The sequence below is a fragment of the Kwoniella dendrophila genome, chromosome 1 (assembly GCF_036810415.1).
Source record: "Kwoniella dendrophila CBS 6074 chromosome 1, complete sequence".
Classification (NCBI taxonomy): Eukaryota; Fungi; Basidiomycota; class Tremellomycetes; order Tremellales; family Cryptococcaceae; genus Kwoniella; species Kwoniella dendrophila.
The window spans coordinates 1,059,219-1,083,531 of record NC_089476.1 but is presented as its reverse complement, the minus strand read 5'-3'; the positions used below and the strand labels follow the sequence as shown (position 1 = coordinate 1,083,531).

Below are 24,313 nucleotides of genomic sequence, written 5' to 3'. Positions count from 1 at the left end.
TTCCAGTAACAAAGAAATTGAATTAGCACGAACAAATGAATTATCAAAGTAAAAGTAACAAACAAATAGAAATCACTCATGAAAAAACTTGTATGTAGAAAGAAGTAAAACGAATAAAAATGTAGTATGTAATTATTCCAGGTTGTTTATAAGAATGAATAAAGTAAATGCATTGCATCAAAACAAAAATGTCATTATAATCATTACTATGACATATTCATTGCATCTCTATATCAGTTTCACGGTGAAGGTGAAATCCTTTGGAATCGATTTGAGAAACATCAGGCAACCATCCTAATGGGATCCTCGAACAGATCTATTTCCAATAGTACCTTTTATACTACTTTTACCATTCCCACCATCTAAAAACATTTTACTCAATCTAACGCTACTATTTCTTTCAATACCTTTACCCCTTTCGTTTCTAGATAAAGTATTTAGAGTATTGTTGTTGTTGATAGTCCAAGATGAACCTTCTCTTTCCTTTTTTCTTTTTGACATAAAACCAGAACCAGAATGTAAGGTTCTTATAGCTTCATCAACTTGACCTCTTTTTATAGTTGTGTTTGATAGTTTTTCGTGTCTCTTTAATAAAGTTTCTATTGTAGGCTGATTATTCTTTTTATGATTATTGCCTTCAACATGTAAAGTTGTATTTGGTGAATCATTAGTTCTTGTAACCTGAATTTTCATGCCAAGTTCTCCAATTGTAGAAATATCCGATAAATTTGATATGGTAGTTGATATACTTGTACCTGTATTTTGTTCTTTTAAAGCTATCATACTCATCTCATTCGAAGCAATTTCTAAACTTCTTGAAAAACTTGATAATATCCCAAAAAGATTTTCTATAGCTGTATTTGTGTCACTACCATCAGACTTTTCCCCAAAATATCTGAGTAGGTTGATCAAATCTAATTTGATGACATTATGGGTTGATTGAAGCTGTTCAACCTTCAATTGCGATCCGGAAATGAAGTTTGCAAGCGATGGTTGCAGAGGATCGTCTTTATGTAGTAGGGGTAGGAGGGAATGTGCTGATGTGAGGGCAGAAACAATTTCGTTGATTGACATCGTCAATTCCGAAAGAACAACTATTAATTGAGTAGTCAGGTTGATTCAGCTTCGAGTGAACAATGTACGGAACTTGCGTTAAATTTCAGACAATTTGGTGAAGTGCATGATTGGACAACTTACTTCTAGCTGCCGGTTCTAAAGCAGGCACGTCCTCACCCCATATCACCAAATTTCGATCCTTCCTTGATAAGACCTTAGCTAGATAATGTAACATAGTTGGACATCCTGATCCTTTCGCAGTCCGAGTCTCCTTCATCTGTTTAACCCGTCCTGTCAGTCATCGTAGGCAGCTTGGCACAGAAGAAGTCGAGTCGGATGTGACTAAGGGATGACCAAGAGATAAACCTCACCTTTGCCAAAGCTTCAAGCTGAAATCCAGCTGCATTACCTCTAAATGACCCACCGTTCAATTTGTTTCCGAGAGCCAGAACAACCTAAGCCACCGAATAAAGCTTAGTAGGCTTTAGTCGACCTTTAACAATCTCACTCACCTTCAAGACGTCCCTTAATCTCTCGCTTTCTTTCAATTCCTTTGTTACGTTTTTCAGTATCATCAGGTCCGGCATGGTTTCGCTCAACATCATTTCAAACCTTCTCATGAAGACCATCGTCTCCAGACGAAGTTTCAGATTTGGTACTGTCGATATCTACAGAAGTTGTCGATCAGCTCTGGCGAAACGTACGAACATTCGCGACGGTGAGCTCACCTCCTTGAAGTATAGATCTGGTTTCGATAATTTTGTAATGTCGCCTGAAAAAGCTCGGATGCGTTCAACCTACTCTTTGTCAGCTTTACTTCTGAAAGCCACGCGCAGATGAAAGTCCTAGCTGACCTCTTCAGAAGTAGGGAGCATTCTGCCTAAAGTCGCCAGATCACCGATCTCTAGCAGATCATCATCCGCTTCTACGATAGCTTTCCGTATTTTCGCAGGAGACAGTCTTAACCGGGTTAGCATGATACCTGAACAAATCTGTCAGCTGAGTACATCATCGAATACATCGTCAAATGGCTTACCAATATTGTTCGAACGTGCTGAATAATCAAAGATCAGCTACAGCCCGAGAGATACCATTAGGTAGCTTACTGATATCCAGTACAGTCACAACTTCTTTCGCTTTTCCTTTACCCTTTTCCAACTTCTTCGCACCTGTGTCCACGGAGAATACTTCTGTAAGATCCCTAAAGTCAAGGTCGAATTCGCTTGAGGGAGACATCGATGTCCAGATCGTATCTCTAACAGCGTATGCAGGCATCTTTGACCAGAAGAAGGGCTACCGATATGCAGATGTCAGCTATCATCCAAGTGTAAAAGCCTCTAAATCCAATCAAGACTAACTTTGAGTTTGGGCTGGACCGCAACGTTGGCAGCACTTTTAGGTAACTTCGAAGGACCAGCCAAAGGAGGTGGGGGAGGTGGTGGCATGGGCAGACCGCCCATAGGAGGAGGAGGTGGTGGTGGTGCATTCCCTGCGGATGTCCGAACCGTAACGGGGGGTAATGGAGGTGGAGGTGGAATAGGTATGGATGATTTGTTAAACACAGGCGGCTTCGGCGGTGGAGGAGGCGCCGGCGGAACTGCTATAGCTGCTTGAGGCAAAGGAGGCGGCGTTTGGGGTGGTGGGGGTGGTGGGGGCGGCGGAGGAGAAGGAGCAGATGCAGATGGTTTTGATCGTAAGATGTTCAATAAGGGGATTGAAGCTGAAAATGGTATTGGTGGAGGAGGCGGAGGTGGTGGCGGGGGAGGAGCAGGAGCAGGAGGAGCAGATAGCTTATGGGATGCAACATCGGCATCATTGTTTACAGATGGCCTTTCCATTTCTTTCAACCTCCCTTTCGCCTTGCCAAGTACTTCTACTTCTTTACGAAGAGAGATGATTATTTCCTCTTGCCGAACCCAATTTCTAACAGCTTCTGAGACGATTAAGTCGGCATCAAATTTAACTTTACCTGCTGACCCATCTTGATGCTGCTTAATCTGAATACTGAACTTGGAATGAATGGTTTCTAGAGCTCGTTCGAGATAATGGACTTGGTTCTGCGAATTTACAACAGCTTGCTCGCCTTCTGACAGCTATCGGCTGAATCAGTTTTGCCGAATATTTTCGAAATTGCAGATGGTTAGACTTACCTGTGTCCGTAGATCGCTTACTTCTTCCATGAGCGCATCAAATCGTAGTCTCTCTCTTTCTCGAACTTCTTTACTCATTACACCCATCTACACTGCGTTTTAGCTGCATCTGACACCGCCAAAATTTGTTGACTTACATCTCTTTGAGGTCCCACTTGTTCCAACAAAAGCTGTAAATCAGCTTGTAATCGCTGTATCTCTTTCTCTTTCACTACCAAATGATGCACAATGCCCTGAGGATCGAGATCAGCTTAACTCTGTAGTTGCCCTTTTCATAGCTTACTTCTCCATCGTATTTGTCACCACTCAGCTCTCTAGAAACAACTAATTCGGCAGATTGATCTTCCACCTGCGTTTCTAGCACGTTGTTCCGTTCTTCCAATATTCTTGTTCGGGATTGAAGGGCATGAACCTCTTTCACGAATGACTCAATTAACGCTCCTTCCGTAATACCTTTTTGCCCTTCATGAGGAGATGGTAAAATATCATTCAGGTCTATGAGAAAAGAACGCAATAATGACGACCAGTCGACCGAACTGTTGTGCACATTAGCTAAGGCAAACATTCTGTAAGACCTGACTTACAAGTCATCCAAATCCGATAGATGCTTTGCGAAACAGGATAGAATTGTAGCGATGGTATCTCTAAGTTAGTTGTTTCAGTCAGCTGTCACGCAGCGGGTTCATCATACGCGATTCTCAGCTTACCTGATAGACGATGTACCAGCAACCTCCGTCAATTCTTCAATCACTTCAACCAACCCTTTCACTTCGTCCCCGCCAACAACGCTTAGTAATCTACCGATAGCTACCGCTAGATCTGCATTCTGCACTTCTCCTAAAAACAACTCTCTGAACTCCATCAGATCGTCTTCTTGGTCGTCCAGGTAATGAGTACATTGATTCAGAAAGGTCGAAGGTGGTTCATACGTTTCCAGGTCCTTAAATACCGTTCGACATTAGCTAATGCTCAGCATCCTACCTGAGCATCAAGGAAGCATCAAGGACTAACTCACTTGAAGTATTTCCATCAAGCCGTGTCTCTTCAATTCACCTCTTAGCTCAAGCCTTTCTTCCACTTCGTCACTTGCATTGCACAATACGCTGCATAGCGCCACGACACCTGTACGCCATTCCCATTGAGCGGGGTCTTCTTCCTCTTCTGGATGTGATCTTATACTGTTAAATATCCAACTAAATCGATATTTATCTCTGTTAGTCGACCGTAAATCTGATAAAGCTCCTAATATGAGCTTTGATCCGTCTTCGGGAGCAAGGGTGACTAGCGCTGTAAGTAGATCTAATATTTGATTTCGTATGCGGATTGTTGGTATTCTCATTGCGAATACAGTATATGTTAATAAATCAGGATGTTGAAGAAACGCGTTGAATCCAGTCTTTATAGGATCTTGATCAGTCAATCAATCGAAATCTTAGCAACCAAAAGATCGACTCACATCTGTGTTCAAAAGTACTCTCAGACATTTCGCTATTTCCCCAATGATCTGTTCACCTACATCCCCTTTCTGCCTGATTTCCTTCACAAGCCTTTCCAAGATATTGGATATAGGTGATAGCCCATCAAGCAGAATAAACTCATTGATCCATGATGTGTTGACGGTTGATAGTGTGACACGCAGCGATAGAAGCTGTTTCAGCAGAGATTGCGAATTCTTTCGTCTGAAACCAAGTCAGTCTATGCTCAATACGAGGTGAGTTCGATGCAAACTTACAGTCTTTTGAGAGCTTCCACATGACCAGCAGGACTACCATTTGAAGTGTTCGCATTCCCAGTCCACCAAGCCCATAAACCACCGGTTGTTTGTTTTTCAAGCGGTTTCACTTCACCTATTTCTCCTAGAGCCTTTTCAGCTACACAGAATTCAGCTTTGGGGGTTACCACGTCCTCCTGGTTCAGCGGCACTTCTAACGTGGGTGGGCCTTTCAATGGGGTTTCACCTCCCCATACTCCTAACCCCGAAAGAGAAAACCTCTTCCATCCACCTTCTTTGCCTCTGTTCGGTGTAGTCGGTGTAGATCCTACTCCCAACGCAGAGGGATCTGTGAGATGAGGCAGTAGACGTGATATACCTGCACTGGTACCGGTCGAAAGGGAAATGAAGGTAGTTGACCGGGGAGGTGATATAGCTTGGATGGGTGGAGAAGAAGGCATTAGAGGTGATTGTAGAGCCTGTAAATCACCAGTGTGATGATGAGTGGAAGTTGGTGTGGTATTATCTGCGATCTGGACGATATCAACATCCTTGTTATCCCGCTGAACGAATTTTTTAGCGTTACACAAAGTGGTAGTGCAGAAAAATTCGACAACTCACCCCTGAAGTATTACTGACTGATGTAGACATACTGTTCCCAGCCTCACCACCTTCTACCGATCGGGATAATCCTATTCCATCTGTGACCTCACTATTTTGAAGACCTGTCATTTCTGGTAAACCATCGATGACCGATGCATGGGTTTCCATAGATACTTGCTTGGATTGTAGCAAATTGGCATCTTTGGAGAATAATCCAGATAAACTACGACTTGCGGTAACGGCAACATCAGCTGAGGTAGACGTTCTAGATGCGGCGGTATTATTGATAGTAGATTGTAAAGGTTGAGACTGAGAAGCTTTCAAAGTTGATTTTTTGCTTTCTTCATCGAAAGATGAAATGGTCAAGAGAGAGGCATGGTCTGCATCTGCCTTTTCTTTTTTCTCGAATAGCCAATCTTCATCCAAGCTGATGTTTACTATCTGAGTTTCCATATTCACAAGCGATGTTAACACATTGTCCTCTAACTTAAAGGTTTGGTGTCCAGCCATGAATTTCCAGCTAATTTCGTCGCTTAACCCTTCTTGTGTTTCTGATCGACTGGCCAACGAACTCGATCTTGATCTACTACCCATCTTTCTCATTGAAGATGGTCCTAAAAGATCATCGCTGACTTTAGGTAAACCCAACTCATGTTCTAATGCTGAGATGATATCGCTGAATGTTGATTTGTATTCAAAGGTTGTAATGCTCTGCAAAGGTCGGGTTGATAAAGTGGTTGGAAGGATAATGGAAAAATGCAATAGAGACGTATGCGGTTTGATCAGAACATAGGAAGATGGGAATGATGACAGTGGCTCATCCAGGTCGAGTAGAGCTAATATGTTAATTGTCAAGCACAATGAACGCTTCACAAATCAGAATATCACTTACGATTATGATAATTTATGATATCCTCTTCATCCCACCATTTACCCGTTTCGATCTCTCTTCTCTCCTTCAATTTCCACTCATCACCTGTATGATCTCCTTGCCATTCTGAAGTATTAACCTCCCCGGCTTCTAGAGTTTGTACGAGTCTTTCTTCGCCATATCGTTCTTCCGCTTCTAGAAACGCCAGATCTATCGCATCTTGAGTTGTATTTCCTGACTGTACCTCTATTTCGACAATGCCAAGATGAGGTATATCTACAGTAATGTTGAAGGTCTCAGACATATTATATCCATATGTACATCTTCTCCCTTTTCTTCGCTAAAGAAGCACGCTCGATATCGATAACTATCGATCAAGTAGGATCGTTTGTGAAAGTGAATAAACAGTATTGTAAGTTAACAGGTGACTCTGATGAGACGCTTCGTTGTTCAGTGGAAAGATTATTGACATTTTGCACACTATGATCAGTTTGGGTGGCGAGTTTGATTAGAGAGTGCAAGAATGATGGAACATATTCAAGGGATCTGTGCACATTTCAAAGTCTATTCAGTAGATCAAAGCGTCACCTGTTTAGGCAAAACGGTTAGTAATTTTCATGACAGTTTTGCTCACTGAATTTCACGTTCATCGAGTCATATTATCGGCTCGGGCTATCTTGATTGCTCTAGCAGTTTCAGTATGAGTTGACACGCACAACAGCTGATTACTATCAGCTAGGCAAGTACGAACAATTCATTCGACGAGGTTCAACAGGATTGTATAGTAGGTAAAGGTTAGCACTTAACGTTTTCACGAGGAATTGACATTCCCACGCGATTTGTGTTTACGCGATCGTGCCTTGAAACCGATTGATGTTCGGCTCAACATCTGTTGGTTTTCCGAAGCTGTGTTATCTTAGTGCTGCTAAATGAACTAAATGAAAGTAAATGTGGTAATTTGAGCGGTTTCTACATTCATTCAACTGCTTTCGAATATATGGTTATCCTCTACTGATATATCGATGTATCAACTTGTTCTCTTCCAAAGGTTACTCCAATATTCTCGCCCAAAGATACCGCCTCGGTCTATAAATTGAAAATCATGTCATCGACCTTGTACACCAAATCAAGTCGCAAAGAGTCTACGGAAGATCTTACGAACGAAGAGAATGGGAGGTATGCGCATCTTCACTTTGGGAGTGGAATGGAAAACGGAGCGGGATCAGTAGTGAAGTGAGTAGGTTGCACGACGCTGTCAATCATCCTGTCTCCTATATTGTTCGCGAAATTGCTTCGTTACACTCACTGACATGGTCTTTTGTAGAATGAACCCTTCGAACAGTGTTATAACCATATCGTTTTCACGTCCATTCTACTTGGTGATGAGTGGCGTCATGTTGATCTTATTCATCATGGCTTTCGCCAATCGCGAACCTATGGTATCTGTAAAAACTGTAAGAAGCGGTATCTCTCGAGAACAATTCAAAGCATTGTTGGAAAGTGTTGAAGAGTTGAGGAAGGAAGTCAAGGAACTAAGGAAAGCTTAGATAATCGGCATTTGCTATCTCTTGTGACATCTAAGTAGGTCCGATCTTACATCTATTTGAAAGTGGTATATTATTACAGATCGATGCTTCTCCATGCCATCAATCTATCAGGAGGTTTCGAACTGCTTAACGTTGTAGCTATTTCCCAATTCAATATGCCTGTTTGTATCAAATGTTATCTTTTCTCTCCAATACTATGTATATACAATTCCTCAACCTAAAACATATACGCTTCTTCTGACTAAGTGGTTTGGCAGATGGTTTGGCAGAGGGAGTTGATGTCGATTACCATGAGCTATCGGCTGATTACCCTCGAGTGGTTTGCCGAATACCAGGAAATCAGCACCGTTCACTTGTACTTATTTTCCGTTTTCTTTTTACTGAAGCTTCGATCATTTCAGAACTCTGGGTAGTAGACTAGACAACTAAACTAAACCCCTTCACATCTGTACTCTGCAGGCAATAGATTGTGAGTTTTTCGTACGTTCAGTCGTGTAAGATCACGTACTCATACTCAGTCAAATTATCCCTAGCTACGGATTGACACTTTTACCCGGTCTTATCTCGAAAATCCAGCTACACTATAAGTCTTTCTCCATCAAAAGTTTTTTCAAAGCAATATGTCCGAGAAGGAACCTGTGGATATGGAAGAGAAGAAAGAAGACTCGCAATCAAATAGCTCGTTAACGAGTTTAATACCGATGCTTTTACCCCTAGCGATGTTTGCTTTCGTATTTTCGATGTCTAGCCAAAGTAAAGTGAAAGCCGTAAAACAAGAGCTTGAAGAGCTTAAAGAAATAGTTCAATCACTTCAAAAGCAAATCAATTTATTAAAAAGGCAATAGCTTAAACTCATGATTCTGTGTAAGACTGCGGTTTGTATTCGATATAATTTTACCACTATTCATAGGGCGACTTCAAGAAAAGGGATGGAATGATCGATGTTAGTTGGCTTGAAATCGGATTTAACCGAACATTTTTCACGTCGTTCAGGCTCGATCCTTATATACCTCTCATGATTTGCTTGCTTCCACTAGATTACCTATAAAATCGATTTGTACTTCACTGAAACGTGTGTGTATGTTTTTGCCTACCTTGTATATTCCATGTATATGTGAAAACCTCCAACTAACCCTTCATCGACGTTGTAGAGCCAAGACGTGTAAATATTCCACCATAATTCCGATCACCGTCATCTTTAAATCTAAATCTCTGTTATTCCGACTACAAAAACACACGTCAAAGATGGACTATCGACCACGTACAAACAATGAAAGCAATCCGGCTGTGGTTATCAGTCGAGCAATTAACACATTTATGGAATATTTACCTGTTTTTGGACCTGTAGGCGCAATCATTATCTTCACTTATTTCACGAATGTGTCGAAGGATTTAGCGAAGACGAAAAATGATGTACACGATATCAAAGGCTTACTAGTAGATCTCAACAAGGAGATAAAAGGTTTAAGAGAGGTTTTGGAAAGAAGATAGTGATCTTTTCATATTAGATGGTAGCCAAAAATACATTGATACGCCCATTTACCTCATCATGTTTATGGCTTCAGGCATATATGCATCCAGAGCTCCCCACAACGTATTACTATCGTATGCTATGCTATTTTGTGGAAGTCCCTTGCATCGCTATACATGTATATGCACTTTAATCAGATCTGAAACGTGGTTGTACGTGACGTGGAGGTACTCCAAAATAAAAAGTTGAATTCAAACGCGTTTCAAAAGTTACTCGTAAATACTCTGAATTGCAGTGAATCTGAAATGAATAAGTTGACTCTCTTCGATAATCTCTCGCTCGACCATCAATCACAGACACCATAAGCTGGCCTTGGAAGGTCTGATGCTCTGCACAAATAGATAAGAGGACACCCAAAATCAGCGATATTCATTTACCTTCGCAAATTATAGCTATATACAAGAACGAGAACAGCTTCACATAGTCTAGGTCTTCCTTGTCGTAGATAAAAGATGGGTGTAGTCAGGTAAGTCTGCAGAAAACATTTGACCTGATAACTAAGTTTGTTTATGCTGACCATATTACTCTTAGACTAGCAGTCTGTGTATCAGGTGTATATGCCGCATTCCTATTATGGGCAATAGCTCAAGAGCGATGTAAGTCATTAATTCTTTGCTATTTCCACATCCCTTTGTTCTGTTACGGAACTTGTAGTAGCATGAGCCTCTAATCGTGTTCGACGAATGAATATGCTAAATACTGTGTCATAAGTATAGTATCAGCTCCATTCCCATCGATATCACCTCATCCACATACATCACCTATGGAACATACATCAACAAAAGGCGATAAATTCCCTTCATCGCTTTTCCTTAATTATGCTCAAGCTGTAGCATCTTCATTATCAGCTTTATCGTATTTGGTCTTCAACGCTTGGAGAGAAGGTATGTTAGATCGAGGATTATGGAAGATTATAGGATTCGATCAATTGTTTTCTTCATCATCCTCTTCAAACTCGGTGAAACCGGAACAAAAGCATGTAAAACAGAATGGTACTGCAGTCACAGAGAACGGAAAGCGACCTATAGCCAATGGTCATTCAGATATAGAGAACAAGGGCCAAACCAATGACAAGAAATCGTTTAGAAAGAGTTTACCTGCTCTATTACTGCAGGTCTCGTTATTCCAGACTCTAGCTGGACCTATAGGTTTTTTAGCTCTAAGGCATATATCTTATCCCACTATGGTTTTGGGCAAGGTAAGTAAATAATCTGGTTTTCGACATCAAAAGTGACAGCACATATATCATTGCCTTTCTGTCCAGCTGTTCTACCTATCCGTAATAATATGGATTGAACAGAAAACCCATACTGATTATGTGAACGATTATTTCCTAGTCATGTAAACTCATTCCGGTTTTACTCTTGAATGTCCTTCTATATCGACGCAGATTCTCGCCTCACAAGTATTTGGTGGTAGCGTTGGTCACTATCGGTATTAGTATATTCATGCTTATGGCTGCAGGTGGTAAGAAAAAGAAGGGAGGAAACGATAGCGCATGGGGATTATGGTTGTTAGGTGTTAAGTGAGTACTCGATATGACCCTGACCCATCTCTATGTTCCATCATACCGAGACCCTCTTTCTCACATTCGACCCGCTTCCCTTTCTCATGCTTCGAGCAAGAGCTGGCATAGCTGACAGGTATATACCACATAGCCTCTTCATAGATGGTTTGACCAATTCAACTCAAGATCAGATATTCTCGACATACCCTAAATTTTCCGGTCAACAAATGATGTTCTCGATGTCAATTTTTACGCAGTTGCTATTATTGCCAATGCTATTATTACCTTTACCTTTGCATCCAGTAACTTTGATCAATCATTTACCTTTACCATTTTTAAATACAACATCGATAATTCAACCTATAATATGGAATAAACCAGAGTTTTTAAATTCAATATCATTCATTATCACTCATCCAACATGTATGAAACCTTTATTAGCATATGCGTTATTAGGTGGTTTAGGACAATTATTTATATTCGAAACTATATCACACTTTGGTAGTTTGACTTTGGTTATGGTCACAGTAACAAGAAAATTATTTACAATGTTATTAAGTGTTTTTGTATTCAAACATTCTTTAACAAAAGGCCAATGGTTTGGTGTATCGATTGTTTTTGGTGGTATCGGTGTTGAAGCCCTAATGAAAAGAAGAGAAATGTTAAAAAGAGCTAAAAAGGATAAATAAGCTATTCGACATTTGAGATTTCAGGAAGAGTGTATAGATAGATCCGTGGGAATATTTATGTTTATAGGATCATTAGATAAAATAGATGAAAACGCGTTTGCATATTAGGATTGGTATATGGTTTACATATGGACTATGCATATTATAGTGATTTTGACATTTTTTGTCCTTCAAGAAGACCACATATACCCTTGTGGTAATGATCAGATTTAGTTAATGATCCCTTCCTGATCTGTTGGAGTTATTCCATAATCCACCCATTGGAATAGCTATTTGGACTGAAATCAATAGGATGATAGATACCAAAGCCCTGTATCGGCACAAACAGATCAACGAAATAAAAAATCAGCTTTGAGTTGTACATGACACCAATATCTGACAAGACTTACATTATCCAGCCACTGCCCAATTTAACAACAACATTGTTATTCCCCAAATCTTTGATCTTATTGACTCCCACAACGCTAATGACGATAACAGGTAAAGTAAATGCCAAGATCCATATGGAAGTTAACAGTCTTAACCAAACGTTTCTTAATTGGAATGCTAAGAATGTTCTCCACAACATCTTCCTACCTTTCTTGAAGGCATGTCTGTTGTCTGTCATCGAAGGTTGATTGGGGTAGTGAAAACGTAATGTCAAAAAGAGGCTGAGAAGAAGGAAGACCGATGATATGAGAACTATTAAGCGATATCACAGTTTTAGCTTAAGAAATTGGTGGCTACTGAATTCGACAAAAAGCTTACCGAAAACTAAGAAAAATCCTGATATTGAAAGTGATTTAGATATTTCACTACACCAATAGAAAAGGGGGCTCAGAGTCAACGATTTGTCTCCTATCTCAATTCATAAAGCGTATTTTTTGAATACGACTTACGGAGGTAAATTTAGATTCCCAATACCATCACCTCTTACAGCATCACCAGGTAATTTCCAGAATGACTTTTTCGTACATGTACCTCCTGGATTTCTTGAATTAGTAGACCAAGAACAAAATCCCCAAATTCCAAAACCATATTCAGTACTTCTATCTTTTAATTTTAATAACCATAATCTATCTTTTAATCCACCAGTATCATCGGATGAGAATGGGACGTTATACAGGATGACTAAAAACAGAAATAAAGTTGAAATGAAAGTTAAAAATATACAGATGAAATGATTATATGGTGTATTCTGGATCTTATCTGAAGAATTAGAACGAGAGTTTGATCTGTGATGTGAACGAGAATGTGATCTTGAGTGCGAACCCATCTTCTTCTGCTATTGAAATTTTTTTAAAAGATTTATTCTAGTTGGTTTATTCAAGGTTTGAGAGGATTGTCGGAAAGAGGTCTTTTGAGTTGAAATAAGTTGAAATTGATCTATAAGTCGATACTATCAATCTTGTCAATCCTCCAAGCTTGCAATCAAGGGTGAGCCGACATATAGAAAGGATGAGGCACATTGAAACATGTTAAGCGAGCTCCTCTTTCAATGGCACTGAACAAAGGATATCTGCATGTTTCGTACCTGTTCATTCACATATTGACCATATACCTTATGACTTTGTACAAGAAAGTTTTGGCTGGGTTGAAGTTATCACACCCCTACGATAGTGTGCGTCAGAATAGTAAGGGTTTTAGGACTAGCTGTTATGTTTTGGAACGCTTCTTGAGAGATGCTCACAAAGTACGTAACCTTGCAGGCTGAGTGGGTGTCAATACAAAATATGAGTACTGCGAATCCTGCTTTAAGGTGATCTTAGTCAGTATCTATGTCCGTGCTGTCTTACAAGCTGCAAATGACCACGGTGTGCTACTATGAACTTTGGGGAATTACTATTATGCATTATACAATCTTTGTCGTGTTTTGGACAATCAATTTGTACGGATATCTGACTTTCTTCTTACTTCTATCCCTTCGAAACTCTACTTCTCTCCCCTCTCATATAAATCAAGATGTTTTTCATGAAACAAGTAATCATTTGAGCGATCGTAAAAAACACCCAAGAAGCGATGAGACTTATTTGATGAAAACCCGTTCAGTCAGCTAAGATTATCGTGGTTTTATGGAAGCCTAAAATAGACAACGAATGATAGGATTCAGCTTACAGATCAAACCCATATCCAGTACTAGCTTTTAATGCACCTCCTATACCTATATCTTTCTTTATACCAGATTTACCAACTAGAACAGTAATTACACAAGGTACAACCAGAATTATCATTAATATGAAGAAAACCAGATTTGTTCTCCAGTCTTTTATAATCCATGCTATTTTGGTTTTGGTAGAAGGTAGATCTTTTGGCCATTTTGATTTGGGAGGTACAGGCCAAGGTGGATATGGTTTTTCGAAACGAATCGTGAGTAACAACATGATCCAATACGAGAGAATGAGGAACGGGGCTATAAGTTCATCAAAGTGAGCTCGATTTCTTTTTAAAGAAACAGATGCCGATGGTGCTCACAAAAAAGGAGGAAGAAACTGGTTATTGAGAGAGCGTGTGTAATAGCGCTAAATCACAATAACATGTCAGCTTTGTCAAAATACAAGTAATCAAATGATATGGGATTATCGAACAACTTACTTGGGTAAATCCTTCATGATCTGATCGATATTATCCCATGTCGGCAGTGCATTCTTAGGTAAACTCCAAAATACTTTCTTGGTGCACTTCGCATGACCTGTCCAATTTTTATCTGACCATCCACACCAACCCCAAATACCGAATCCATATGCATGTATACCTGAGTTAGCACCCCTTTTAGCGTTCGATTTGGGAGAACCCAGAATTTCCGTTATTACTGTTGAGGTTGTTGTTTGATCCGTAGTGTGAAAATCTCCTTCTTCAGTATTCGAGTGCTCTTCGTTATTTTCATCAGTTGATCTAATTTCTGTTATATATACATCTGATCTTTTGTTAGAATGGTCGAACACCAATGTATTGGAAGTTTCGTTGACTACCAATAACCACATTCTAGATTCTGATTTACCTTCCAAAGTTGAATGCCCATGATCCAGTGGCGCATTATTGAACATCACAACCATCAACATTATGAAAGATGCGGAAGTCAGTAAAATCGATAAAATATGCCATAATGGATTAAATATCAATTTATCTCCTGATGGACATAAACCCATCTTCGATTATTTTAGGCAGAGTCAGTAATTCCCAGTGATATTTTTAGGCTACTGAACAATAGAGAGCGTAATGGTGGTCAGGGTGGTTAGAATAGGAATGTTTTAGCTGGAGACGAGCTCTTTTTACTTTTATTTTTGAGTGCTTAAGGGGACCAAGTGAATGACGGGCGTGGACTAATTGCATGTTGTATTTATGGTTTAAATGTTGCACAATATGCAAGGTGTAAAGATGATGATATGGTATATCTGACTACAAACCTGTGATGAAGCTAAGTAAGGAATGGCAATGAAAAGAGTGAACATGTTAGAGAGTTTGTAGAAAGGATTTTATCTATAATTGTGGTCCTCCTTTGCGCAGACCGATCCAGATACAGTACAAGAATATCTCGATAAAAAAACCATCATACTACTAACTGACCCTTCCACGTGAGCGGGACCTTTTTACGTTGCTACAGGTAAATCCCAAAATCAGGTACGGATTACCTTAAAATAGAACACGGATTAGACCTATGACGCTGCTTCGCTACATGCTTGTCGTAAACAACTGAAATGTATATGATTTTTTTCATCACAGTGACCCGTCATTCCTATCGTCATAGATCACAAATTGTATAACTGCACAGTTGAACACACTGTCAAGCAAGAAACGTTCCAACCTGTTGAGCAATCGTTTTAGGGTACTCTGGTAAATCATTGACCACTTTCTCATCAAGTTTGACGTATCCCATCCTCATAAATTCCCATCAAAGGACCCATCGCTTAAATTCCAACACGACTCTTACAACTGAGACTATCGCATTGATCTTCATTTCATCATTGAACATCGCATTTCATAACACGTATATATACTTGTATTAAAGAAGATTATTACAATCGCATCAACTACTTTTACTTCACTTACACCTCCTCAATAAATCGATAATAGCAAAATGGCTCTCTCTAGACACGTAGACGCTGAAAAGATCATCAATGAATCAAGAGATCATCCTGTCAGAAAGCATACTCATAACAGACAGTAAGTAACAAGAGTTTACTGGACTCATTTTACACTGCATTTGATCTTAAATCCGCTCAAACAATGGTAAATAACTGACCATAGTTTCTAGAGCTACCCTCTTGGATATCCCTTACACCTCACGATACGATGTTGAAGTTGATTTACCTCGATACTCTATTCCAGAGACTGGTGTAAATGCCAAAACATCTTATCAATTGTTACACGATGAATTGCTCCTTGGTAAGTGCCCTCAATACTGATATCCCTTTTGCTGCTAACTTGCTCAACTTCCAGATGGAAACCCAAACATGAATCTTGCAAGGTATGTATACGCCATTTGTTTCACATTCCACATCACTAACAAATTCAATCAGTTTCGTCAACACATGGGTTCCTGATGAGTGCAACAGATTGATGTATGAAAATCTGAATAAGGTAAGTTCGTTATTCCAGATCAGTGCTTCGCTTCCTAAATACCACACAATACTAATCATCCTACCATCAGAACCTCGTCGATCAAGATGAATACCCTGCTGCTCAAGCTATACATGAAAGATGTATTGTAAGTATCTCTTCACCCCTATCCTTTCAGGAAACATGATCATGCCTGAACAGTTGCATCATCATAGTCTATGATTTCTCATCTCTGGCACGCACCTAAAGATGCAACCGCTCTCGGTACAGCCACTACCGGTTCCTCAGAAGCTATCATGCTTGGTGGTATGGCTTTGAAGAAACGATGGCAAGTGGGTATATCTCATGATATCCGGGACATCCCTTCTACCTTAGCTGACCTACAACAAACACCTGACAGGAAAAAATGAAAGCTGCCGGTAAAGACATACACAACCCGGGTCCTAACATTGTCATGGGTGCTGAAGCTCAAGTCGCTCTTGAGAAATTCGCAAGGTATGTAAGCTATCTTGGAGTGACGCTATATACTGATTTTCATTTTCATTATAGATACTTCGAGGTAGAAGACAGATTGGTACCAGTACACAAAGAGGTATGTGAAATCGCTATTTGACGAGCAACGATTCTTGCTAATACGGGTTCTTCAGTCTGGATACGTCATGGATCCTAAGGAAGCTATAAAACATGTTGATGAGAATACCATTGGTATCTTTGTGTGAGTTTTAGCTTATATACAGTTGTGACAATATACAATTTGGCTGAGAGTTTATGAACAGTATTATGGGTTCCACTTATACCGGAACCTTCGAGTCTGTCCAAGGCATGTCTGATGAACTAGATAGATACGAAAAAGAAACCGGTATCAGTATCCCAATTCACGTTGATGCTGCTTCTGGTGGATTTGTAGCGTAAGTTTTCGGAGACATGGTTGTTGTATTTTAAGGGAGACGTAGCATGCTGATATTGTCCATACAGACCTTTCGTGTACCCCGATCTTGCTTGGGACTTTAGAATCCCTCGAGTAAATTCTATTAACGCCTCCGGTCATAAATATGGTCTTGCATCTGTCGGTCTTGGTTGGATCATTTGGAGAAGTGCAGAATACCTACCAAAAGAATTGATCTTCGAGTTGCATTATCTTGGTCAAGTGAGTTTACTTAACCTTCAATTGCGCATTGCGATCTACCTGCTGACAGTATGCATTCATCAGACCGATTATTCATTCAACCTTAACTTCAGTAGACCTGCTTTCCCAGTCTTAAGTCAAATGTTCCATTGTGAGTACACAGTTTCCTGCCACTAGAGTAATTTGAGTCGTTCTGAAGGCGAAATTAAAGGCTGATCATCGTCGTTCGACCAGTCCTCAACCTCGGTTTCTCTGGATACAAACGAATCAATGAGAACAATTTATCAAAAGCGAGACTTATCTCCCGAGCTCTTGAGGCTTCTGGTTATTTCACTTGCCTATCACAGATCCACAACCCTAAAGGTCAAGGTGAATCAAATATCTCACCTGTAATTGCAAATGCAGCATCAAATCTCATTCATGGCCATATGCCTGAGAACAACGACCCAACATACTATGTTGAGGGTTTACCAGTAGTATCATTCCGATTTACTGATGAAATTAAGGAGAAATACCCTAACGTTAAACAATCTTGGATTCAAAGTCAATTGCGGGCTATCGGATGGATCGTACCCAAGTGAGTGATGCTGCTTTCTCGATATGCATTAAGTTGATGATTCAGATGTAACGTTACTATTGTTTCCGTCAAGCAACGCTGATCTGTAACTCCATTAGCTACCCGCTCCCACCTGCCGAGGATAGTCAAGAGATTCTCCGAGCAGTAGTCAGAGAATCTCTTTCAGGTGATTTAGCAAGAAAACTCATCACCGACATCATCTCAGTGTAAGTCCTGTTCATCTCTGCATCTCTGAACGCCTGGAGGTGGTCATTTGGGTTAAGCTAAACATGTACGACTTCTTCACGTAGTACTGAGGAACTTCTCGAAGGAGCTGGACCATCATACATCATGTCCGTAGCAAGTAGAAGACAAGGTAGTAGTACCTCACCTTCCGACGGCAAGAAAGGAGAATCTCTCGATACTGATCATATTTCCAACAACACCAACACTTATGCTAAAACCTGTTAAGGCTTTGGAGTTTTCCTTACCCATATAAAAGGCATCTGGCGCTATACATGTTATCCTACGCGAATTGTACAAATAACAGATTGAGAAAATGCATAAAGTGTATACACGATTGGTTGATCCGTTTCTTCGTCATATGATTATCATTCTGCTGTACACTTGCTAGGGAAGATTCGACAGTTATACTCTCATACATTTTGATGACCTGGATAAAGGATACATATAAAGGACTGACCTTCGCACTCGTAGTTTCATGCTACTCATGATGCGGAGTGATTCACGGACCTTGTAGGACTGAGTTGAAATGCTTAGCTATATAGGACGAATAGCCTTTTTCATCTAGACTTCAACTTGACAGTACTATCAGCAATTCCCCTTACATTGACAACGACGGAGATGACCACAAAAAACGCCACTTTATATCTAGATGAGCTATCTGACGGTCACATTTCTCACAAAAATGCAGTATTACATTGCAATGCTGGACCTATCACCCTCAGAACAGACTTCATGGGAAGGAGTCTAGCTAGTGGCAATAATTTAACTGAACGATTTTTCGCTTCAAAAGATCCAATTGCCATAATCCTACGACATTTAAGGGACATGTCAATCTTTCCGGGACCGGGAGAACGAATGAAGAGATATATGCTATTGAAGGTACATTAATACCTAAACATAGTATGAGATTTGGGAAATTGAATCATAAATGGTTGAGAAAGATGACGGACATTGACCTACTGTCAAATCTTGAAAAGTTCTCCCAAAACCTGCTCACAGAGAATACTAGTTGGGCAACGAAGAGTTTAGATTATAAAATTACAGATTCATGTAAAGATGGAATACCCCTCACTTTCGACTCTGGCTCAAATCAAGAATCTTTGAAAGTCTGAGAGGTGAAAAAGAAACGATTAAAGTAATGTTGACTATACCTGACTACGAGATTGACCTGAAATGCAAAAACCAAAGAGCAATAGACGTTTGGTGTAGAACTCTTTTAAAAGTTCATCAACGTAAACCGATCGAAATCACATCATGTGTTGAACTTGAAGGTAAAATCCTTCAACATGCTCCCATAGCCAATGATGATGAATTTAGAGACGTCTCTGATGTGTTATCTGGCCTCCATCTTTCAGACTCAAGTCAACGTTTAGAGCGGATAAACGCCTTATATGATAATCTACTAAAACGAGAAGACATCGAATCATCTATAAAAACTAAATTTGATCAACTTTATCAAGGTTACAAAGATACGTATGAGCCTGAAGAAGAGGAAAGTTATTTTAGTGAAATGGAAGATATTGGTAGATCATTCCGTTTATAGTCCAAATGTACCTATGAATATTCTGAGTTGCTTCGCTTCACTCATCATTGATCAACTCCCTGTCGCATTCAGACAAGTGAACAGAAGTTTAAAGTTGCCGGTTTTTTGTCCTGTGCATCAATCGTTGCTCCGACATAACTCAAAAATAGAATAAAAGTTGCGTTCTTACAGTAGTACTACCATATTCCGAGAAAATTAACCAGGATCTGAATATCCTTTAGTAAGTTCTTCGAGATGATCCTGAAATTTACCATTCGAACGTTTGTCGCCGAAAGTCTATTTTTATTTTTTTGGTCGTTTTTTGAAGTTTGCTTCATAGTTCGATCGTTCGGAAAGTGTTTTGTAGCAGATTGACATCAAAGTCATATATCTGTAAGTTCAGATGAAGTATTAATCTGTCGGGAATCCCCAAATCGTTATCGGCTAAATCCGTAATCTTCAAGGATAAGATAGAGTCTGATCTTTTTTATCACAATCAACGCGTTTGTTTCTCTTGCATTTTGACCAAATCAATTACCTTGAGCTATACTTATCATTCAATGCTCCTTGGTTTGTCTTTTATCTATGAATGAGGCATTGACAAGTATAGCTTAAATCTCTCAAAAAGATCACTTTCTTGGTGACATTCAAACTAATATCATATGTAGTTACACATATTCGCAACAAACGCGCATTGACCTTTATACTCTATTATAGGTCCTGTGCTTCGGGATTTACCCTACATCATCAAACGCTATGGAAGTGGTGAAGTATGCGTTGGGAATTCGAGAAGAGGACCAGCGCCTTTTAATCTAGGTATTCATTATGTGAGTAAGCTTTCACTTGTCTATTTTATGAGGTACAAACGATTCAGATGTGAAACACTCAAGCCGGAGAAATACACTCAAGTCCACAGTACTCTACTGCTGTTCTCCATAGAAAACCTTGTTTCATCTATACATAACTAGACAGACTGAATGGCTGGTGGACCGTTGCACCGATCCTGACATCATCATCATCAACCTATAGTCCAATGACTTCGCATTGACCATTCATCAAAGCATCCGTCCTACGTATAGTAAAAACCTTCCATAGTTTGGAATATCGCGAATAGCGAATCTGTTAAGAATACCTAGAATACTGTAAACTGTAAACTGGTAGCCAAAGCGAAAGTTATATACCGGAGTGGAATTGATAGAAATCGTGCTCTACATTCAGAATGGACTTTGATATTATACCTGTAAGCGTTTCTCATTTAATGGCGAATGAATGCGTTTGGCTTATCACACTGATAAACTACACCTGTTCACACAATACAGTATGAAGATATTCAGTGGGGTAAAAGATTAGGAGCAGGATCTTTCGGATCAGTTTATAAGGGTGATTTACCGTCTTTCACCAATTCTGAGGGAGCATTATTCATACTAAGCTGACCTTATTCATTATACAGGGTCATATTTAGGTATAGATATCGCTATCAAAGAAGTATTGCCATCCACAGAGTACGATGTAAGTATCTGCCTTAGGCGGTTCGCGTTCAAATCTCGTATAGAAAACGACCTACACACACTGACCATTCTTATAGGTGCATAAATACTTTGAAAGGGAATGGCGTATAATGAGAGAATGTAGACATCCTAATATAGTATTATTTTTGGGACTATCCAAAGCTCCAGGAGATGATGGAAGAGTATTGTAAGTGTTCTTCTGTATCCATGATTGTTTACAATAACTGATCAAAGTGCTCTTATAGTATCATATCCGAATTTGTACCTCGTGGTAATCTACGTCAATACATACTATCCTCACACCCCTTTCCGTGGCGATTGAGATTATCTTTTGCAACTGATGTAGCGAGAGCAGTGGCTTATTTGCATGCTAGACAAGTAAGTGTCCGCCATCTCTTACACTGAGTATAGCATGAAATACTGATATGAGCTTTAGTGCATACATCGTGATTTGAAAGGAGAAAATCTGTTGATCACATCAAATGAGAGAGTAAAAGTTACGGATTTTGGATTCGCTAGAATAGCTTCTAGAAATGCTGAAGAAATGCGTAGAATGACATATTGCGGAACAGATGTGAGTGATCTCAGATTCTCTCGCTCCTATGTCACACGGACAGCTCTGACTTGCATGTTATCCATCACTATATAGGGATACATGAGTCCTGAGATCATTAATGGGTTAGAATTCGATTTACCGACAGATATTTTTAGTTTGGGTATAATATTCATAGAAATCATGTCGAAGAAACTGGTTGATTCCAAAACATATACTGTGCGTAAATTTATTTCAACATTTCTCTATCATATCACATCGAGAAGCTAATATTGATGTTCACCTTTACTTCCAGCGTCAAGCCCCTCATTTCACTCCTGATGCGGCTGAAGTGCAAAGGCGGGCTTCTGCTGGATGTCCACCAGATTTGATCAAATTAGCATTATCATGTACCCAGGAAGATCCTCTAAATCGACCCAAGATGCCAGAAGTATTGACGAAACTACGTGAAATAGAATTAGAAGTATTATCAAGATTAGATGACCCATCGTCTGAACATGTTGGATCAATTAGATTAGTTCATAGACACGGTAAAAGGGCAATCCCAATATTTGACGGCGGTGATAATGTACATCATAACACCGACGATCTGAAGAATCAATTACATAACGCCATGATGACAGAAGATGAAGAAACAGAAAGAAAAGATGAAGAAGAAGTTTTAAGGAAATTAGCTGAAATTCATTTAGATATTTCAGGTGACGGCGCATCAATTTTAACTGATTCAAGTATAGATAATTCCGAATTTAATAATCTCAAATATGAACGTAGAGATGAAAATGACGATGACGAGGAGAACAATGAAAAATGGAGAACTGCAAGATGGAATGATTTAGGCTTTTCAGGTAATGAAAGCGTAATGACTTTCAAAACTGCCAGTAGTGATGTTAAAGGTGAGTCAAGCATTTGACCGTGATGATCTCGTCCGTCTAGTTGTAGTATAAGAGCTAATCATCTGCGGATATCACCTCGGTAGGCCAAGAACCTCTCCTTAATACTTCTAGTAGTGGATCATCATTCGGCTCAGCTGGCGGACAAAGTCAATCTGGTCAGGGATGGTCAAGCTTCATGGGCTCAGCAACAGGTGGACCGGTCCAGACAGCTTCTGTCTTAAGAACTGCTACTCCCGGTCCAGATCCTGCCACGTCTCATAATCACCAAGAAGAGGAAATAGGCTCTACCATGACCATCAAAGGTAATTCAAGTCCACCTGTTCCGCAACACACTGACACGGTCCAGACGGTTCCGACTCCTGCTGTATTATCGGTTCAAAAACCATTACACACAAAGGATGATACCCCAGGTGAAATATCGATATCAGAATTGGAGACTATTCCCTCTTTACCTGGATCTATCACACCAATCAGACGGAAAGACCAAAGTGCTATCACTATTTCATCGGATGATTCACCTGAAAAAGAGCTTTCTAGTAGTAATGTCAGGGCAGCAAGCGCATTAGCTACTCATAGATTCACATTGGTAGATAAGGATAGTGTACCGCTCATCAACGGTAAAAAAGCCTTATCGTCTAATTGTGAGTGCACGAAGAACAGTTCGCCTCGATTGCCTGTGTCACCCTACAACAGCAATAAGGAACTTTCGGCTGACTCCTTGATGGTCTATCAACTTAGTCACTTCGACTTTCGCTTTTGCCTTTTTACCAAGAGCATTATCGCCATCACCTCTGGCAAGCAAAAATGAGAGTGACAAATCTGGTGGAAAATGCGCTGTCTGCTCAAAAAAGATGGGAGGTAGAGCAGGTCTCCAATGTGATGATTGTCATTGTGAGTTTTTACGAGTACAACCTTTAACTATATCAACCATATAGTTGACCACGCCTTTTCACCCTTATTCATAGTGATTGTTCATGTGAAATGTTCTCATAACGCTCCACGAAACTGTACAGGTGGTGATGGGAAGATCCACTAAATGCATATCTTCCTATCGCGAAGGCTCTGATTTGTTTCTATCTATCTCATGTTTCCACCTTGATCACCTACGTTCAACCTTCATACCTTTGTTATAGCCAACTGGCAATCTTTAATATAGCATACCCTCGTGATATATTGTACCTGTATGCATGCTTGACTCTTTGTTGTTTCATCCACAGCTGTATCGAAACGCTGTCTATATCTCCTGCAGATTCCTATGCATGAAGATTCGCTATATTACGCACAGAAGGTCTGTGTGCAGTCTGATTCAGTTCCAGTAACTTAAACATGGGGTCATTTCGTCTTCTTTGCCCTGAATTTAGAGCTAGGAAGAACAGAAATGACGTTAAAAACTGTGACCGTACATGAATATAATGCGGGGGATTTTAATGCTGTTTAATCGCTATTACATAATTCTTCCTTCGTACAGCATCATGGCATAAAGGAAATAAGCGTTAGATAGATTGTCTTTGTTTTCTTTAGCTTCTCCTAAACACACACGATTTCAAGATTTACTAACAGTTCTCATCGAATCCAATTGAACCTCTCAGCAGCTTGTTTTACTATTACCTAAAATTCGCTTTGAGGGAGGATCCTAGCACAACTCAGCGGCAACCTCGGCATCTTCCGTGAAAAGAAGTCAAGCTGTGATTTTCAAAATAGTTTATTA

General features: G+C 39.9%; 8 protein-coding genes across 8 annotated transcripts; 5 read left to right on the top strand and 3 right to left on the bottom strand.

The window, feature by feature from the left end:
• Positions 1–294: 294 nt before the first annotated feature.
• On the bottom strand, positions 295–6,695 carry L201_000394 (uncharacterized protein; the record flags this gene model as incomplete). Its single annotated transcript, XM_066216196.1, has 19 exons — positions 295–1,094; positions 1,198–1,333; positions 1,428–1,511; positions 1,569–1,724; positions 1,785–1,853; positions 1,911–2,038; positions 2,093–2,110; positions 2,163–2,349; positions 2,415–3,149; positions 3,207–3,293; positions 3,344–3,439; positions 3,490–3,742; positions 3,791–3,850; positions 3,914–4,146; positions 4,222–4,602; positions 4,663–4,885; positions 4,939–5,480; positions 5,539–6,356; positions 6,413–6,695. The coding sequence occupies 19 exons, from the start codon at positions 6,693–6,695 to the stop codon at positions 295–297; spliced, it is 5,289 nt and encodes a 1,762-aa protein (XP_066072293.1).
• A 798-nt stretch (positions 6,696–7,493) lies between these two features.
• Positions 7,494–7,938, top strand: L201_000393 (uncharacterized protein; the record flags this gene model as incomplete). The annotated part of the gene is made up of 2 exons (XM_066216195.1): positions 7,494–7,624; positions 7,716–7,938. The coding sequence occupies 2 exons, from the start codon at positions 7,494–7,496 to the stop codon at positions 7,936–7,938; spliced, it is 354 nt and encodes a 117-aa protein (XP_066072292.1).
• Positions 7,939–9,921: 1,983 nt separating this feature from the next.
• L201_000392 (uncharacterized protein) lies at positions 9,922–11,665 on the top strand (the record flags this gene model as incomplete). Its single annotated transcript, XM_066216194.1, has 5 exons — positions 9,922–9,935; positions 10,001–10,065; positions 10,186–10,667; positions 10,807–10,994; positions 11,128–11,665. 5 exons carry the CDS (start codon positions 9,922–9,924, stop codon positions 11,663–11,665), a joined length of 1,287 nt encoding a protein of 428 aa, XP_066072291.1.
• A 213-nt stretch (positions 11,666–11,878) lies between these two features.
• On the bottom strand, positions 11,879–12,920 carry L201_000391 (uncharacterized protein; the record flags this gene model as incomplete). The annotated part of the gene is made up of 4 exons (XM_066216193.1): positions 11,879–11,975; positions 12,055–12,346; positions 12,413–12,459; positions 12,544–12,920. 4 exons carry the CDS (start codon positions 12,918–12,920, stop codon positions 11,879–11,881), a joined length of 813 nt encoding a protein of 270 aa, XP_066072290.1.
• An 835-nt stretch (positions 12,921–13,755) lies between these two features.
• Positions 13,756–14,790, bottom strand: L201_000390 (uncharacterized protein; the record flags this gene model as incomplete). The annotated part of the gene is made up of 3 exons (XM_066216192.1): positions 13,756–14,054; positions 14,117–14,163; positions 14,237–14,790. The coding sequence occupies 3 exons, from the start codon at positions 14,788–14,790 to the stop codon at positions 13,756–13,758; spliced, it is 900 nt and encodes a 299-aa protein (XP_066072289.1).
• Positions 14,791–15,719: 929 nt separating this feature from the next.
• Positions 15,720–18,354, top strand: L201_000389 (glutamate decarboxylase; the record flags this gene model as incomplete). The annotated part of the gene is made up of 15 exons (XM_066216191.1): positions 15,720–15,805; positions 15,897–16,027; positions 16,082–16,109; positions 16,162–16,222; positions 16,293–16,349; positions 16,417–16,533; positions 16,602–16,696; positions 16,751–16,793; positions 16,849–16,916; positions 16,978–17,109; positions 17,177–17,348; positions 17,412–17,478; positions 17,562–17,904; positions 18,003–18,110; positions 18,195–18,354. 15 exons carry the CDS (start codon positions 15,720–15,722, stop codon positions 18,352–18,354), a joined length of 1,668 nt encoding a protein of 555 aa, XP_066072288.1.
• A 913-nt stretch (positions 18,355–19,267) lies between these two features.
• L201_000388 (uncharacterized protein) lies at positions 19,268–19,672 on the top strand (the record flags this gene model as incomplete). The annotated part of the gene is made up of 1 exon (XM_066216190.1): positions 19,268–19,672. The coding sequence occupies one exon, from the start codon at positions 19,268–19,270 to the stop codon at positions 19,670–19,672; it is 405 nt and encodes a 134-aa protein (XP_066072287.1).
• Positions 19,673–20,870: 1,198 nt separating this feature from the next.
• Positions 20,871–23,641, top strand: L201_000387 (uncharacterized protein; the record flags this gene model as incomplete). The annotated part of the gene is made up of 11 exons (XM_066216189.1): positions 20,871–20,891; positions 20,971–21,031; positions 21,102–21,160; positions 21,237–21,346; positions 21,405–21,537; positions 21,596–21,733; positions 21,809–21,931; positions 22,008–22,605; positions 22,689–23,246; positions 23,344–23,496; positions 23,571–23,641. The coding sequence occupies 11 exons, from the start codon at positions 20,871–20,873 to the stop codon at positions 23,639–23,641; spliced, it is 2,025 nt and encodes a 674-aa protein (XP_066072286.1).
• Positions 23,642–24,313: the final 672 nt, after the last annotated feature.